This window comes from Perognathus longimembris, chromosome 22 (genome assembly GCF_023159225.1).
Source record: "Perognathus longimembris pacificus isolate PPM17 chromosome 22, ASM2315922v1, whole genome shotgun sequence".
Taxonomy (NCBI): Eukaryota; Metazoa; Chordata; class Mammalia; order Rodentia; family Heteromyidae; genus Perognathus; species Perognathus longimembris.
The window spans coordinates 25,030,799-25,048,495 of NC_063182.1; the positions used below are offsets into that span (position 1 = coordinate 25,030,799).

General features: G+C 35.3%; 1 protein-coding gene across 2 annotated transcripts in view; it reads left to right on the top strand.

Annotated features, from left to right (window-relative positions):
• The window catches only part of Arsk (arylsulfatase family member K), a 33,600-nt gene extending 19,079 nt beyond the window's left edge, over positions 1–14,521 (top strand). The window contains exons 4-8 of one of the 2 annotated variants that reach the window (XM_048331300.1): positions 1,444–1,726; positions 2,840–3,011; positions 7,387–7,611; positions 11,168–11,398; positions 13,042–14,521. In XM_048331300.1, coding sequence (XP_048187257.1) covers positions 1,444–1,726; positions 2,840–3,011; positions 7,387–7,611; positions 11,168–11,398; positions 13,042–13,319 — 1,189 coding nt within the window. In that variant the 3' untranslated portion in view covers positions 13,320–14,521. Of the gene's footprint in view, positions 1–1,443; positions 1,731–2,839; positions 3,012–7,386; positions 7,612–11,167; positions 11,399–13,041 lie in introns of both variants that reach the window. The other variant, XM_048331301.1, reaches the window with a different exon arrangement.
• Positions 14,522–17,697: the final 3,176 nt, after the last annotated feature.

The following is a 17,697-nucleotide window of genomic DNA, read 5'->3' on the forward strand; positions in this document are numbered from 1 at the left end:
CATTCATAACAAGCTTGCATTTTGCCATAATTTATATTATAGTTTCTAGTATCAACACTCCTATATTTACATAAAATGACCTTTTGTCCCTACACATATAAGTGTGCAGCTTCTTCTTAAACCCCTAGAGTTCTTACCCAAAAGTCCCACTCTAATAGTAGCATAGTGAAATTTCAGAAATGAGTCAAGCAAAAGACTAAGAAACTAATTTCATATTGTTTTGATAACATGATGAACTTTATTTTTAAAATCCTATTTTAGGATCTACCATCTGTTAGAATTAATTAGTTTGTTAGATGTAATTCTCCAAAATCCTAGTTTTCATTTTTATTGAAATACATGACTATGAAAATAGTCTACTATGAAAAATAGTTACATTATGATTCTTTACCTGTCTTTGGTAAGCAAATTTTAAAAATCTTTTACTTTAGTTTAACATTCATGGATCATTAGTAATTTTGAGTGGGTTAAAATTTCTCTTAAATGGCATTTCATATTTTAATATGAAAGAGATATTTTTAAGTATTCCTATCTGGATTGCTAAAATTCTTTCAACATTCATAGAGCTCTTCAGAAGTACTTTTGTCAATTGAAACTTACAAAACCAATTTGCTTATAAATTTCCTGGTATATTTTCTAAGCAATTATGCTAGACTTAAGACATAGAAATATTTCAAATAGTATAAAAACAAGCTAAAGACTTACAACTTAAATTTATTGAATTATTTAACTTTTTTTTTGCAAGTCTTGGGGCATGAACTCAGGCCCTGAGCACTGTCCCTGGCTTCTTTTTGCTCAAGGCTAGCTAGCACTCTACCACTTGAGCCACAGCGCCACTTCTGGCCATTTTCTATATATGTGGTGCTGGGGAATCGAACCTAGGACTTCATGTAAACGAGGCAAGCACTCTACCACTAAACCGTATTCTCAGCCCTGAATTATTAAACTTTTAAATAAGCTAATAGAAATAAATTTGTACCACTAGTAGCTTTGATAGCTCAGTACATTATTAAAATTTTTTAGTAAGTAAAGATGGAGCTAGGAACATGGACGATTTTAGAAGTATAAAGTATACATAGTAGGTAAGATTTTTAAACTATATAAAATTTTGATGGAAAGAAAATGTTAAGTGATTAGAAACACTATCTTCTGAGAGAAAAAAGTAAAAATACTCCAAATTTCTGTTTATAAGGAAAATATAACTATCTTTTTTAACTATCTTGGCTCTAAGAAAAAGTAACAATTGTAAGTAACCTGTTAGCTCCAAAGAACCTAGGAGAAACTATTTGACTCTTTTTTCCTGTTTTTTTTTTTTAAATTTGTGCCTTTTTTAACAGAGATGTAACATAGGTATTCTAACATTCGAAGGACTAAGTTTTCACTATTGTTTTCCTAGATGCCTTTGTAATACCTTACCATATACCTTTCTTTTTATTCCCCCAGTAATCGTGTAGAAGCATGGACAAGAGATGTTTCTTTCTTACTTAGACAAGAAGGCAGGCCAATGGTTAATCTTATTCCCAATAAGACTGAAGTAAGAGTGATGGAGAAGGACTGGAAGCACATTGATGAAGCAGTACATTGGTTAAGAACGGAAGCAAAAAATAGTACTAAGCCATTTGTCCTTTACTTGGGGTTAAACTTACCACACCCATACCCTTCACCATCTTCAGGAGAAAACTATGGATCTTCAACATTTCACACATCTCTTTATTGGCTTGACAAAGTAAGTACACTGTGTGCTGAAAATTAAAACTTAATTTTACATCTGAAACTTATTGGGATTAGCTCACTGTTCCTCTAAGCAGCTTTAAGGGAAATATGAAAACTATATATTTAATCTGAATAACTAGTTTATTAAGCAACTAAATGAAGCCCTGAGTTTAAACTCTGGTTCCAGTCTCCCACCCCCCACCCCACCCCCTAAAAAAAAGGAGAGTACAGTTTTACAGAATTAAGTGTTAAAACTTGGGAAAACTCAGAAAAAACTAGCCACCACCAGTAGCTCATGCCTATAATCCTAGTAACTCAGGAGGCTGAGATCTGAGGATCCTGTCCAAAGCCAGCCTGAGCAGGAAAGTCTATGAGACTCATCGATTAATAACCAAAAAAAAAAAAAAGAAGTAGAGATGTGACTCAAGTAGGAGCACTATCCTTGAGCAAAAAACCTCAGGGACAGTGCCCAGGACCAGCACTGAAAAACAACCTCTGCATTGAATACAGTTACATACAGTATGTCTATATAAACAAAAAAAGACAAACATGCTTACAGGATTGCAGATAATTCTCAGCTTGTACAGTTAAGGATCATAAAAATGACCATGGAACTGTGCAAAATGATCTTGTCAGTAGAAGAAGTGAGCCTTTCTCTGGAATGTAGAGGAAAAAAAAACTGCAATTATTCTATTTTGGGGTAATAGAAATATAGTAAACCTAATATTTACTTTCCATACTATACTAAAAACATTAAACACTGAAATTTAAATTGTTAGGGGTATTTGTTTTGGTTTGGTTTTCGCTGCTGTTGCTTTTGTAAAATACTTAACCAAGAGTACTTTGAGCAAATACTTGCTTTCTCATTGTGTGATTTACCATAGGGAATCGTCATATTTTCTCTGACTTGGCAAATTGTCATATAGCTCTCTATATTTGGATTACTTGCAATGTCCGTGTATATAAAAGAGTTTCTTGAATGTGAACATTGTTACCAGTGTCACATCTGAGGCACTTTATCCCCTTTTTCATTTAGCTATGTATCTCTATCGTAGATAGTGGCAATATCAACATTCTCAGGTCAGCCATTTCTTCTATAACTTTATTTTTTTCCTTCCCCTTTTAGGTAGCTTACAAGGTCATCAAAATCCCAAAGTGGTTGCCTTTGTCAAAAATGCATCCTGTAGATTATTACTCTTCTTATACAAAAAACTGCACTGGGCATTTTACAGACAAAGAAATCAAGAATATTAGAGCCTATTATTATGCTATGTGTGCTGAGACGGATGCCATGCTTGGTAGGTGAAATAAAAAGCAATTACTTGAAGAAAATGTAATGCTTTTCTACAAATTGACTGTGTTACTTGGGGCTTGAGTGATTATCTTCAGATTTTTCTTATGACAGTTGCTTAGATACCTCAAACTTAAAAATTATAAAAATACTGGCACATAAAAATTGAATAACATGAATTAACAGTTGGATAGAAAGCCCTAACTTAATTATTTATAAATCCCCTGATTCATAAATGATCTGCTTGGATCATACATAAAGAGTCATAGAAAGTTATCATTACTTGAAGTAAAACTTTATTAATACAATGGTGGTGGAACAAAACAAAAAACTTTATGTTGACCTTAAGGAGGTATCAGCATTTTGCTGAAGACTCACACGTGATAGGTAGCTCAGCTTAGGTTCTGAGGGACAAGGAAGTTAACTTAGTGAGTCTTGTAACTCCTAACTTGTAATACTTGTAGAAAATCCATTCTTCTGAGACCTGTTGGGCATTAGAACAAGGCTTCACTGCAGCTCAAGTCCAATTCCCCATGTGGTTCTGAACCAGAATCATTGAATTTCTGTCATTTAAACTCAAGATTAGCTCAAAACCAAACATGTTTGTATAAAATGATTATCAGCAGGATTTTTCCTGTTCAGTTATAGAGTTATGAACAGTTTTGTTTCATGAGAAATCTTTTTTTGTAAGTAACAACTTTGGTGTTTTTTTTTAATGTCATACCATCATATAATTTATTTTGCCACCTATTGGCACAAGTGCACTAGTAAAGTGTGGGTAGCTCCTCTTCCATATAGACTCAACACTGGAGTAAACAGAATGTGTTTTTTTTTTTAATTCATTGGTCAAACAGGCAACTCCTTTGTACAACTACTTAAAGAGGAAGGAAGGAAGGGAAGGGAAGGGAGGAAGGGAAGGGAAAGGAAGGGGAAGGGAAGGGAAGGGTAATGAAATCATAGAAAGCCAAAAAATGAGTAAATTACTATCTTTACAACATTTCATTATTTATAGTTATAAGTACATGTATTGAGTACATGTACTTAAGGGGCCATAATAACTTTCAAAGTACTCCACAGAAGTAGGCTTTAGGTAAACTCCCTTAATCCTAAGTCCATAACATCTGTTGACTTGTAGTTCATTAGTATATTCTCCTGTTAAGGAATATTTGTACCTTAGAAATTAGTCTTAAAAGTTTGCAATAATCCTTTCATATCTATTAAGATGAAATACCATATATTTAATGACTGCTACAGGAAGTGTGAGAATACCACTGTTAAAGTAACTTCAAGAAAAACAATACCAATTTATTTAAGTTACAAAGTTTATGGAATATATTTTTCTAATTAAAGGGACATTGGTCTGGTGATTGAATTGTATTAATTATTATTCACTATGCTTGTTTGAGAAGCATTTAGCTCTAGGTACTTTGTTGAACATTATATTGAATACTCTCAAGAATTATAGCTGAAGATAGGGCTCAGAGGCAGAGCTCTTGCCTAGCAAGTGTGAGGCCCAACAATCAAATCCCAGTAGTACCAGAGGGGTGGGGGGGGGGGGGGACAGAGCCAGAGAGAAACAGGAGCATATGATAATAGAAGACATGGTAAGTTGGTTCTTCATCTCAGGGCCTTTACATTTTCACCTAGAATTCTTCCTAAAATGTCCTTTCCTTTGCTTTGTCTGTGACTCATTCTCAGTCTTCAGCTCTCATCTCAAATTCTACCTCATCATAGATGTCTTTCCCAATAAACCAGACTCATAATTCTATTTAACCAACATCTTATATTGTTTACAACATAATATTAATTATGCTCTCTGTTTATTTGTTTGCCATCTATCTTCTGATGAGGACAAAGACCTTCCATCTTGCTCAGCATTACTTCCTTGCTGGCACATAGTAAATGCTGGGTAATATTTATGGAATGAGTGTAAACATCACAGATTACAATATTGTCATTATAACTAGTCATATACATCCTATAGGAGACTTAGAAAACTGTAGTTCACAGAACCTAGGAAAGTGAAATGTTTCACTAGAAAGATAATTCTTGCACTGAATTTTAAAGGAAGAATAGAAACTTGCCAAAAGGCTGATGGGAGAAAGGGCATTAACACAGAAGGCAGAGTGTGGTGAGAAGCAAGAAGGAATAAACTAATATGGTGTTCCAGGGATTATAAGAGTTTAAGGTTTCTCCAAGGTATAGGTTTAGCAGGTAGCTGAAGGTACTGTGTTTGGACAGTGACAGTTTGGCCTTGTATGTCATACTAAAGTAATGCACAGGGTAAACTATGAAAAGTGTTAAGCAGGGATGTGACAAGACTGGGTAATCAGGGATTTGGGGTTTGGGGGCTTTTGTTTGTTTGTTTGTTTGTTTGTTTGTTTAGAAAGCTAGTTATCAGTAGGGGACAAGTGTAAAGATGAGTGGAGAAGCTGACGCTGGTGGCTCATGCCTGTAATCCTAGCTACTCAGGAGGCTGAGATCTCGAGATTGTGGTTCCAAGCCAGCCAGCTGTAAAGTCCATGGACTCTTATCTCCAATTAACTACCAGAAAACAGGAAGTGGCACTATGGTTCAAATGGTAGAGCACTAACTAGTCTTGAGCTGAATAGCTAAGGGACAGCACCAAGGCCCAGAGTTCAAGCCCTATAATTGGCAAAAGAAAGAAAAAGAGAAAGAGAGAGAGAGAGAGAAAGAAAGAAAGAAAGAAAGAAAGAAAGAAAGAAAGAAAGAAGAAAGAAAGAAAGAAAGAAAAAAAGAAAGAAAGAAAGAAAAGAAAGGGAAGGAAGGAAGGAAGGAAGGAAGGAAGGAAGGAAAGAAGGAAGGAAAAAGGTGTGGCAACTAGAAGACTGATTAGTAAACAATTTCCATTGAATAAAAAAATCATAAGGATCCCAACTCCATAATTAACTTTACAGAGCAGTGGGTCTCAAATCTGTCAGGACCTCTGAATCTGTAGGTTTAACTGACTAAAGGATGGTGTGTTGGGGGAGGAATCCCAAAGGTGTAAACTCTCTGCACAACTAATATACTAGTTATCAAAATGAATAGCAAGAAGTGGAAACTTGTTTTTGTAGAAGGACCTGGAGGGCACACAAATGGAGGGAGGAAGGGTGAGCAAATGTAGTCATTATAGCCAATGTACACTGTGTAAAAACTGAACTATGTAAATTGAGGATAGGGACAAGAGGAGGAAAATGGAGGAGAATGACAGAGGGGTGACATTGATCAAGAAATATTGTACTGATAACCTGACTTACGGAACTGTAACCTCTTTGTACAACTACATACTACTACTACTAATAATAATATGGGCCCTTGTATCTCAGACAGAACTGCCTAAATGAGGACTCCTCTCTCTGGACTATGACTTGTGATTCTCTTAATTATAATGGACACATTAAGAGACAAAAACTAGTCCAAGGAATTTTACTATCCAGCTGTCACTTACACAAGAATATGCAAAAGGACAATTATATACTACATTTATTGCTCTCTCTTTTCTTCACAGTCCAGATTTCTATAATTCTTAACTGATTTCATGAGCACAAACTGGAGGTTACTTAGAGGTTTAGGAATAAAAGTAGCAAGGAAAGACCTTGTCATATCTTATCATGCAGAAATAGATACCAGTAGTGATATTCACAATGCTCTCGACATCCAGACTTGTCTTTCCTTTTCTCATTTGAGGCACTAGAAAGGGGAAAAATCAGCTCCCTGCTCTTCTCTGCTAAGAACAAAAAGCACACCAGCCTCATACCCAGACATTGTTTGAGCTAGAATTCCTGTGGATATTATACATTTCCTCCTTTTTATTTGTCAAGCATATGAAACTTTAGGTATCATATACATCTTAAGAAGCATCTTGAAAGCTAGGCATTGGTGGCTCATGCCTATAATCCTAGCTACATTGGAGGCTGAGTTTGAAAGGATCATAGTTCAAGGATGACGTCAGCATACAAGAGCATAGATGAGTCCATTCTCAACACGTAGGCAATGTAGTATGCACCTGCCATCCTGGCTATGAGGGAAGCTAAAACAAAGAGTATCACACAGAGTTCTCTAAGCCTGTTTCAGCAGAAAAATGCGCAAGACTCCATCTCAATATAAGAAACTGCATATGTTGGCATAAGGCTGTACATTTGAGCTACCAGGGGAAGTGGATAAGCACATGCCTGAGGGGAAAATCACTGCAAAAAAATTACAAATCTAGCTCAGCAATAAAGTGTCTGCCTAACATAAGCTCAGGGGCCTCTGTAAAAAAGCATTCTGACAAACTCAGGTATGCTTCTAAACTTATAGGACAGAATTGCTAAACTTAAATGATAGAATAAGACATGAACTAAACACTGATTAATAGATTTATCTTGATTTCATTGTAGGTGAAATTGTTGTGACTCTTCGCCATTTAGACCTTCTTCAAAACACCATTGTCGTCTACACTGCAGACCATGGAGAGCTGGCAATGGAACACCGACAGTTTTATAAAATGAGTATGTATGAAGCCAGTGTCCATATTCCACTCTTGATGATGGGACCAGGAATTAAGGCCAATCATGAAGTATCCACTGCAGTTTCTCTTGTAGATATTTACCCTACTATGCTTGGTAAGTAAATATCCGTTTGTAACAATGTGGGAGAATGAATAAGCAAAGTAGTCATAGGTCCTGAGGATTTGTTTTCACTTTGAACACTCTAATTAAAATTCAGCATCTGAGCAATAAGACAGCAGTCGCAAGATTTGAGTGTCCTTCATTCACTTTAGTCGTTTGTCTTTCAATAGATTCATAATCAGGATATGACTATATAAAGTAAACTACCTATGATATTTAGGTGACTTAACTTTTTAGATGATTTTTGTGTCATTTGGATCACTACCATCTTCATAAAATCTAAGCATTTCCTTTCCGGATTATTCTACCTACTTTAAGACTATTAACTTTGTAAGGGTAAAAATTCTTTAATTTGAAAATGTCAACGTATTTTTCCTCAGAATTCTTTTGCTAGTTTTGTACTATGTAGTTTATTAGTTTCTTAACATCTAGAAGCATAGACTGAGGTCTAGAACAGTGGTATATAGATTGGAATACTTAGCAGTTTGTTGACGATACTAGAATAATATCATCAACAAATTCAAAAGAAGTTATATATGGTTGGTTTCTATCTAACTGAATACTTTAAATTCATTAGCATTTAAATACTGTAGTTTCTCTGTTCTGTGGCACTATCAATTACAGAACTACAAATTTTGGAGATATTAAAACATGAAAGACTCATATTTAAAATCAAAGACATAGTTCTTTTTTAGCTTCTATTATGGAGTCTTTACCTTCAAATTCTTTATAGGTAATTTAAATTAGTGCCCTTTCCTTTTCTCTTTTGTTTCATATCACATCTTTGTATCTGAATATTTTTATTTCTTTGACTTTAGGAATCTCTTCAGTCATCATTGGCTGATTTCTCTTTAGCCATATCTCAGCCACTTTCTCACTTCATTCCCAGTTACTTTCCCTCATTTCTGTTTTTTTTCCCTTAATCTTATTGTTTTGTGTGTCAGTACTGGCATTTTAATTCAGGGCTTGGGCACTGTCCCTTAGCTTTTCCACTCAAGGCTGGAACTCTACCACTTGAGTCACAGTTCCACTTCCAGCTTTTTAGTGGTTAACTAGAGATAATAGTCTCACATACTTTACTGTACAAGCTGGCTTTGAACCCTGATGCTCAGATCAGCCTCCTGAGTATCTAGGATTACAAGCTGAGCCACTGGTGTCTGGCTGAAATTGGTTTTTTCAAATCAAGATCAAAGAGATTTTTCTAAAAGTTTAAAGCTACAGTGTTTTCAAGCAAATCATTAATAAATACATGAAAAATGAACATGAGTTTCCTGATGCATAGTAAAACTTAGTAAATACTTAAAGTAACGTTTAAATAATATAGATATTTGACATGGTATTTGCTTTTCAGCACAAAGAATATTATTCTGTCTATAAAAGACTAAAAAGGTATTTACTGGGATTCCTACTATGGCTTCCCAAATCTATGCTACCTTCTGCTTTTACTCAATTTTAGTCTATTATAATGTAATAGCACCAGCTTGTGTCATACACAGTGCTGCTCAAAGACCTGTACTAACTTCCCATATCCCCTAAGATAAAAGTTCAAAGTCTTCAAGTGGACCTGGGGTGCCAACACACTCTCTTCCCCTCCCCAACTTATGTCTTGTTCTCCTCCTTTTGCTCCTATAAACAGGCCCCCTTGGAATTTGAGAGAATATCCAATTAGGTTCCTACATCAAGAAGTCTTATACTTGCTATTCCTTGAGATTAAAAAAGGGTACCTATCATATCTATCTGAAGATAGATATCTTACAGGGATCATTCTCTACCCCTTCTTCAAGTCCCTGTTGACAGACATATCCTTTCTCAGAGAGGCCTTCTCTGACTATAAGACATAAAACAGCACATACACACGTGCCTGACTATATGATATTAAACAGCACGTACATATATCTATGTCTGCCATCAGCCTCTGTCTTCCTTGCATTTTGATTTCCATGTGACATATTTGCCCTTTTTGCATGTTGAAGGTCAGCCCTTAGAGAGCTGCTTGCTTTGTGTGCTGTTTCTTCCCTACATCTGGAACAGCACCTGGTTTGCTGAGTGAATGGAAAAGAGGAACATTTGGATAGTCCCATTTCAGTTGATTACTTATTAAATTCATTGATAGAAAAAAAAAAAAACCTCAAAAAAAAACTTAAATTTTCTTAGCCTTCTAAACATCTTTAGGAAAACTCAGATAAGAATAGGCCTAAAATATAATGTTCCTAAGAAGTAAAAGTTGTATTTTAAGTGCTAATTAAACACAAGCATTTCTTACACTCGATCCCTGACTCCCAGCCGTCCTCAAAGGCCTCTTCTCTTTTTACCGTGGCTTACTACTGATGGCTAACATACAAGTCTCTTTCCCCAACCTCTTCATACCCAGCCTCTTCCCTTGTACTCACTCTCCTTTCTTTCTTTTTTTTTTTTTTTTTTTTTTTTTTTGGCCAGTCCTGGGCCTTGGACTCAGGGCCTGAGCACTGTCCCTGGCTTCTTCCCGCTCAAGGCTAGCACTCTGCCACTTGAGCCACAGCGCCGCTTCTGGCCGTTTTCTGTATATGTGGTGCTGGGGAATCGAACCTAGGGCCTCGTGTATCCGAGGCAGGCACTCTTGCCACTAGGCTATATCCCCAGCCCTCACTCTCCTTTCTTTATACTGAATGCTGTCTGGAGCTCAGTTTCATCTCTGATAATCCTTTTTCTCATGCACATATTTTGTTTATGACTATTTATGAAATACTTCTCTCTAGTCTTCATTGAGAATGGTTAAATTTGCATAAAACATGAAATAGTGAAATCAGAAAGGGGGTTGGAGAAGCAATTGCAGACTTGTTTTGGAACTGTCCTAAGTATGCAGCTATAATTAATGAGAATTTTCCATAGGAAAAGGGCAGTTCCAAACAAATAGCAACCTCTTTCTAAGTCAGAGTCTATGTCTCTACTGTTGATAGCTAAAAAATTAAATTAGTTTTCTCTACATAAATATAATACAGTATTCACTAGTATAATGTTTTACAAAATACTAGCAGTGCCTTAAAGATGCTAATTAAGAATAGAATAAAGCTCTATTAAATAACTTTGGGACACAAGGCACACTGCATACTACTTTTGAAGCTTCATAATACACATTAGCAACAAATTTACTTAATTTTGTTTAACTCTTATTTTGCAAACATATACAGCTACATAATACATTTCTTGTACAGGTCTTCTTACTACTCCATGTGATTACTTAACCATTCAGAAAATAAAGGACTATTATATTAGTTGATATTTACTGAGGGCTTTTGTGAACCAGAAGATATTCTCAGAATTTTACATAAATTATTTAAATCCAAAATGAATTTATGAAATACAAGTACAATTATTAACTGGAGTTCAGAGAAGTTAATAACTTGCCCAAAGTCACAAATTTGGCTAATGGAATAATAAGCACTTGAATCTAGGCAATCAGTTTACAAAATCCACATCTAATCTCTAGTCTCAGAAAAAGGTCAATTATGTCATTTATTAATGTTCAACTAATTAAGGAATGAATTATTTAAAAATACTTTTTGTTACAAAGGTGTTGCTGGAATTCCTGTGCCTGTGAACCTGAGTGGATACTCTTTGTTGCCCTTAACATCAGAACAACATAAGAATGTCCATAAAGTTAAAGTGGACAACCTACGGCCATCCTGGATTCTGAGTGAATTCCATGGATGTGACGTGAATGCCTCCACCTACATGCTTCTAACTAACCAATGGAAGTATATAACCTACTCTGATGGTGTTTCAATATTGCCTCAACTCTTTGGTAAGCTTGTTGATATATTTTTAAGTATAACATTATTTGTAATTAGCTGATCTATATAGAATTGCTCCAGAAATTCAATAATCCTTCTTAAGTCAATATCTGTTGGTTCTCATGCTGAGACAAGTAGAAAAGGTTGCCCAGGTCGCATGGCTAATAGAGTACACTTTTGAATATAGCCAGTTTGATTACAAAATATACATATAACTGCCAGTCTTTGTGATCTTAGTAAAAGCAGAAAAAATTAAGGATGTCACTTGAAATTTTTCAACCAATCAAAACAAAGCAACTCCATTACAAATCATCATCTAAATATCAGTGGAAGTGTCCTAAAACTTTGGAACTGCTTTCCTTGGCCCCCTTGCATTTTCCTGTCAGGAGTCAACACTTTTTTCTGTACTGGGTTTCATCTGTTCTAAACAATTACCTACTATTGGTTATAGAGCCTGGCCTTCTACATATTGTTAGTGTTTATCCCAACTCTCCAAAGCAATATCATTCTCATTGTTTTTTATAGAGAAAGAAACTAAAGGATTAGAAAAATGTGGGCATTTTCGCAAACGCTAAAAAGCAGAACTGACATTTTAACCCTAGGTCTGATTCCAAAAGCTAGTCTCCTTTCTCCCCAATAAATATGCCTGTCACCTCCACTAATCTGTGAATTTTTAAAAATATTTTCTGATTTATTTGTCCCACACTGTACATTTTTCTCCTTAACTTCTCTTCCTAGTTACAAATATCAGAATTGTTAACTCCAAATAATCCTTTGAAGGCCAAACTAACTTATCTCCTTAACTAATGAACATCTTGCCCTCCTTTAATGGCCACTGTTAAATGGAATTTAACATTGTTTATGCCGAGCTACTCCATTGGGCCCAACAAAACTGAAAATAATTACTCATGCTAACTGCCAAACAATCAAACTAAACCTTAAGACAGGTCAGGTACAGAAAACAGGAGAGTCATGTAACTGAGCTGAAGTTTACTTACCAGACCCCCCCAAAAGGAAGTTTCCTCTATGTTAATCCTAGAAAAGTTCCTTGTTTATGCTTTCTTCATCCTTGTTCAGCCTATAAAGCCCACTTACTCTCTTTAGCTCATCAGAACACTTTTGTCTAATTTATTAAGGGAGGTGCTGCCTAATCCATGACTTGCTGAATGAAAGATCAATCCGATCTTTAAGCTAAATTTGATTTTTTACACCATGTTCTGCAAAAGAACAGATGTTCCTACTCATAGATCAGTGGAGAAGCCAGCTCTACTGTATTCTATGTATGGGACTTATTTATGGACTACTCTTTCATAAGAAGGTGCTAGCTCAGGTTACCTAGCATGTATGTCTATAGGTATCTCTTGGACAGTATCTCAAATAAGCCCATAGAGATTGTGTGTTTGTGTGTGTGTGTGTATGTGTGTGTACATGGCTTAATCATGGGGCTACATTCTAAATGTATCATTAGGTTATTTCAACGTTATAAATCATAGACCTAAGATGGCTATGATACAATCTCATGGGACCTGTTGTCCTTCATTTTACTACAGTAAGAAGAAATGAAAATAAATTCTAATACATTATCTGTCATAATGACCATTCTAGAAGAAAATTAGAAAGTAACTTTTGACAAGTACTTTAATTTCTTTTTCAGATCTTTCATCGGATCCAGATGAACTAATAAATATTGCTACAAAATATCCAGACTTTACTTCTTCTTTGGATCAGAGGCTTCGTTCCATTATAAACTATCCTAAAATTTCTGCTTCTGTCCACCAATACAATAAAGAGCAGTTTATCATATGGAGAGAAAGCACGGGAAAAAATTATTCAAATGTTATAGCAAACCTTAGGTGGCATCAGGAGTGGCTGAAAGAACCAAGAAAATATGAAAGTGCGATCAATCAGTGGCTTAAAAGCCATTCCACTTAAAAATAGTTTGAACAAAATTAATAATGTTCTAGAGCTACATAGAAGTATGTTAATATGTATTTTAAATGAAAGCTATAGTAATGGTATACTATTAAAGAGGATAGAGATCCTTGCATCAGACTGTCTAAATTCAAACCTTGTCTCAGTAATTAAAAAATGTGCAACTTTGGGGAAGTTACTAACATCTCTGGTGTTCACTTTTCTATAAATAAAAATATGAAGAATAGTGGTGACTATATAAACTTAGAACAACACCTGGAACATGGTGAAGAATTGAATGTTAGATAAAATCATCATTAACACTTTCCTAAGTATACTCTACAAAATGGACATTGTTTATATCATTGTCGTAATCTAGTCCAATATGTACTGATAGGGTCAGGAAGAATGTAATATCACTTGTCAGGATACCATCACATCTATCTATCATCTATCTATCTATCATCTATCTATCTATATTTTGACCTGTTTGTTTAGTTGTTAAAACTTAAGTTACTCTTTTAATCCTTGCTTATACTGTCAAGGTGAGACTTACTTAAAATGGAATTCGAATGACAGATTTGTTAGAGAAATACATATGAAATTGATTTTTTTGAACCACAATCAAAGAGATTTTACAAAAGCAGCTCAAGGCTCAAGTGTTTTCAAGAAAATCATCCATAAATATATGAGAATGAAAACTAGTGTCCTGATGCACAGGAAAAAGTAATAAATACTTAAATTATTTAATAAATAAGTAGATACTTAACACGGGATCTGTTTTTCAGCACACACAAAAAAATGTTTTTCTATCTATAAGATTAGGAAGATATTTACCCGGATTCCGGCTATGGTTTCCTAAATCTTTACTATCTTCTGCTTTTACTCAATTTTAATCTATCATACAATAGTCAACACCATAATGTACTGCACATACTGCTGCTCAAAATCCTCTATGGATTTCCCATATCACCTAGAGGAAATGTTCAGTCTTCAATTGGATCTGGGGTGCCATCATGATCTCTTCCCCTTTTCAACTTGTCCCTAATTCTGCTTCTGTAAACAGGCCCCCTTGGGATTTGAGAGAGGATCCAATCAGGTTCCTGTGTCAGAGATTTTTTCTTTATCTCTATCTGTTACATATGTACAGACATTTTCTTCTAGTCAATGGCTTTTTATTTTATGCTTTTGTAAACATAAACATTTTCATAATGACATTTCCATTCATGCATACAATGTAAGATGATTAAATTCAGAGTTTTGTGAGATTTTTTTTTCTTCTTATCATTAAGGTGATGTACAGAGGGCTACTGTTTCATAAGTCAGGTAATGAGTGTATTTCTTTTGGAGTCATGTCACCCTGTGAGAACATTTTAATATTAATCTAGTCAACTTTATAAATTATTTTCTTTAAGGTTTATCCTATTTGACCTTTAAAAATATCCTCCTTTGCTGGTCACCGGTGGCTCCTTCCTACAATCTAAGCTACTCAGGAGGCTTAGAACTGATGATTGTGTCAGAGATTTTACACTTGCTCTTCCTTGGGGGATAACAAAGAGATCTATCTTCAGTATAGTTCTATCTGTCCCTTCCTTGGGTCCCTGTTGACTGTCCCTTCTCATAGAGGCCTTCCCTGAACACAAGATATAAAACAACACATACACACATGCCTGCCATCAATCTCTGTCTTCTTGCACTTTCGTTGAGCATATGACCTATTTGCCCTTTTCGCATTAGAAGGTAATCTCCCAGAGAGCTTCCTGCTTTGTGCACTATTACTTTTCTATATCTTGGAACAGCACTTGGTTTGTTGAATGACTGAAAAAAGTAATTTCAATGGACTTATTTCAGTTTATTACTGACTTATTAATAGAAAAGAATATTAAATTTTCTTAGTCTTCTAAACATCTTTGGGAAAACTCAGACAAGAATAGGCCTAAAAAATAGTATTCTTAAGTAGTAAAGGTCATTTTTTAAAGTGCTAAATAGAAGAAGTTCTCATAGATGTGAGTATGTGTCACTGAGTCTCTGATTCCCAGCCATCCTCAAAGGCCTCTCCCTTCCCATAGCTCACTCGTGATGGGCATTACCCTCTTACCTAACCTCTTCTTACCGGCCTCTTCCCTTGTACTCTCCTCTATTTTTACTGAGTAGTCTACTCTCTTGGATCTCAGTTAGTTTTCATCTATGGAGACCCCTAGATTCCCATGGAAGCTATGAGTAGATGCAAGAAGTAAGAGTGGACAGTATGTTTGGAAAAAGCATGATACCAGTGAAAAACTTGCAAGTATGTTTGCCTTTTCCTGCGTACACAGAATTCTGAGTGCTTGGCATTATGCAGTGTGCTTGGCATTATATTATTTTCTTACTTTTAAAGAATGTACTATATTAAATTGCCAATGGTCATAGACTTACATAGTTTCAAATGGTTGGTTATTAAGACCTTAATCTTAGCATCTCTAACAGTTTAATGATTGTGTCAAGGGGATTGATGTAAAACTGTACTGGAATGGAAAATATTTTAAGAGTTTTATTAGTTATTAAGCATAAAATAATTCTATATGAGTACTTGATGGTGTTCCATGACTCCGTTGATGGAATACTAGAAATATTCAATGGAATTGCACATAGACAGTATCTGCAGCAAGTTAAAGACTCAAAAGATACAAAGGATTATGTAAGAATGAAGGATGTGAAGTCTTTATCCATTCCTAGTCCCTTCCAAGAAGGGACTACTGAAGCCACCTTCATGTGCATCCTTTCATATACAGACCATACACTTAGGCACAAATGGATATTTCTTTCTACTTCTTTCTTCCAGTGGTGGCACACTATACCTTTGTTTCTGCTTGCTTCTTTTCCCCCTCTCAGATTTAGCAGTAGGTAGCTAGAAGTAACCTTGTTTGGTCAAGATGTTATTACTGTTGATACTACCAAATTACCTCTGAAGAGGTTATCCCAATTTATATTCTCTTTAGAAAGGCATAACCTTTGTGTAATGTGCCAACCTGATAAATAAAAAATATTTTTTCTTATAGTTTATAATTTGCCATATAGTGAATAGCCATTAAAGGTTGAACTTACTATGACTTATTTCTATTCCTGTTTTCCTGTTGGTTGTTGCTTTCTTTTCTATTTACCGGCATGCCTTAGATTTTAGCTCTTTGTAATAAATCTGATAAATATTTTCTTTCTAGTTTGTCACTTTCATTTGTCTTTTGACATTATTCTGTTTCTAAGCTGCAGAAATTCATATATTCATGTTATCAAATTTATAGATATTTGTACCATATACACAATTATTATTTTTCAATTAAAGTAATACTAATTTAAAATTATATGAATCTATGTTTTTGTGACTTTGGAATTTTCTGTCATATTTAGAACAGTCTTCACACTTACCTTCTCCCACAGTTTTATTTTTTTGTCCTTAGATATTAACTGACCTGGAATACATATTAGAGGCCCTAGTTTAATTAATTTGTTTTTAATGGTTACACAATTGACTTTGGTTTCTTCTCTTCTTTTGTTTCTTTCTTCTTCCCACTTATTCTCTTTCTTTCTTCTTTTTTTGTGGTACTAGAAATTAAACCCAGGGCTTTTTGTATACAAGACAAGCTATCTACTACTTGAATCATGCCTCCAGCACAACCGACTTGTTACTGAGTAAATGATTGCCTAAATCATTTGGTTAAAATCATTGGTTAAAAATATAAAATATATAATTGCCTTAAGTACTTGGTTAAAAAATATAATTCCATTATATAACACCTTGGACTGAATAAATTATCTTCACTAATTTTTTGTTGTTGTTAGTTTGCTTTAGGCAGTACTGGTGACTGAATTCAAGGGCTCATACTTCCTACACAATCATAATACCAGTTGAGTTACAACCCCAGCCCTTTTGCTTTTGCTTTTCAGATAGGATCTTGTGGTTTTGCACTGGCTATCTTTGGTCTATGATCCTCTTGCTGCCACCTTCCAAACAGCTAAAATTGCAATTATGTGTCACAATGCCTGGCTTGAGACGAGATCTAGCTAACTTTTACCCAGACTGGCTCTGAGCTACCATCCACCTAACTGGGCTTGCCAAGATTACACACAAGCACCATCACACCCAGATCTCAAAATAGTTTTTCCACTCCACCTCCTATAGGAAATGTCATGCTAGAAGTGAAGGCCTTCCCCAAATGCCCTGATCCCCAGTACCAAAAGAAGATTTGTATCCCAGTTATAACAGGGATGTGTGTTCATACACCTTGGTTTCTTTCAACTTTTTTTTTTTTTTTTTGGCCAGTCCTGGGCCTTGGACTCAGGGCCTGAGCACTGTCCCTGGCTTCTTTTTGCTCAAGGCTAGCACTCTGCCACTTGAGCCACAGCGCCGCTTCTGGCCGTTTTC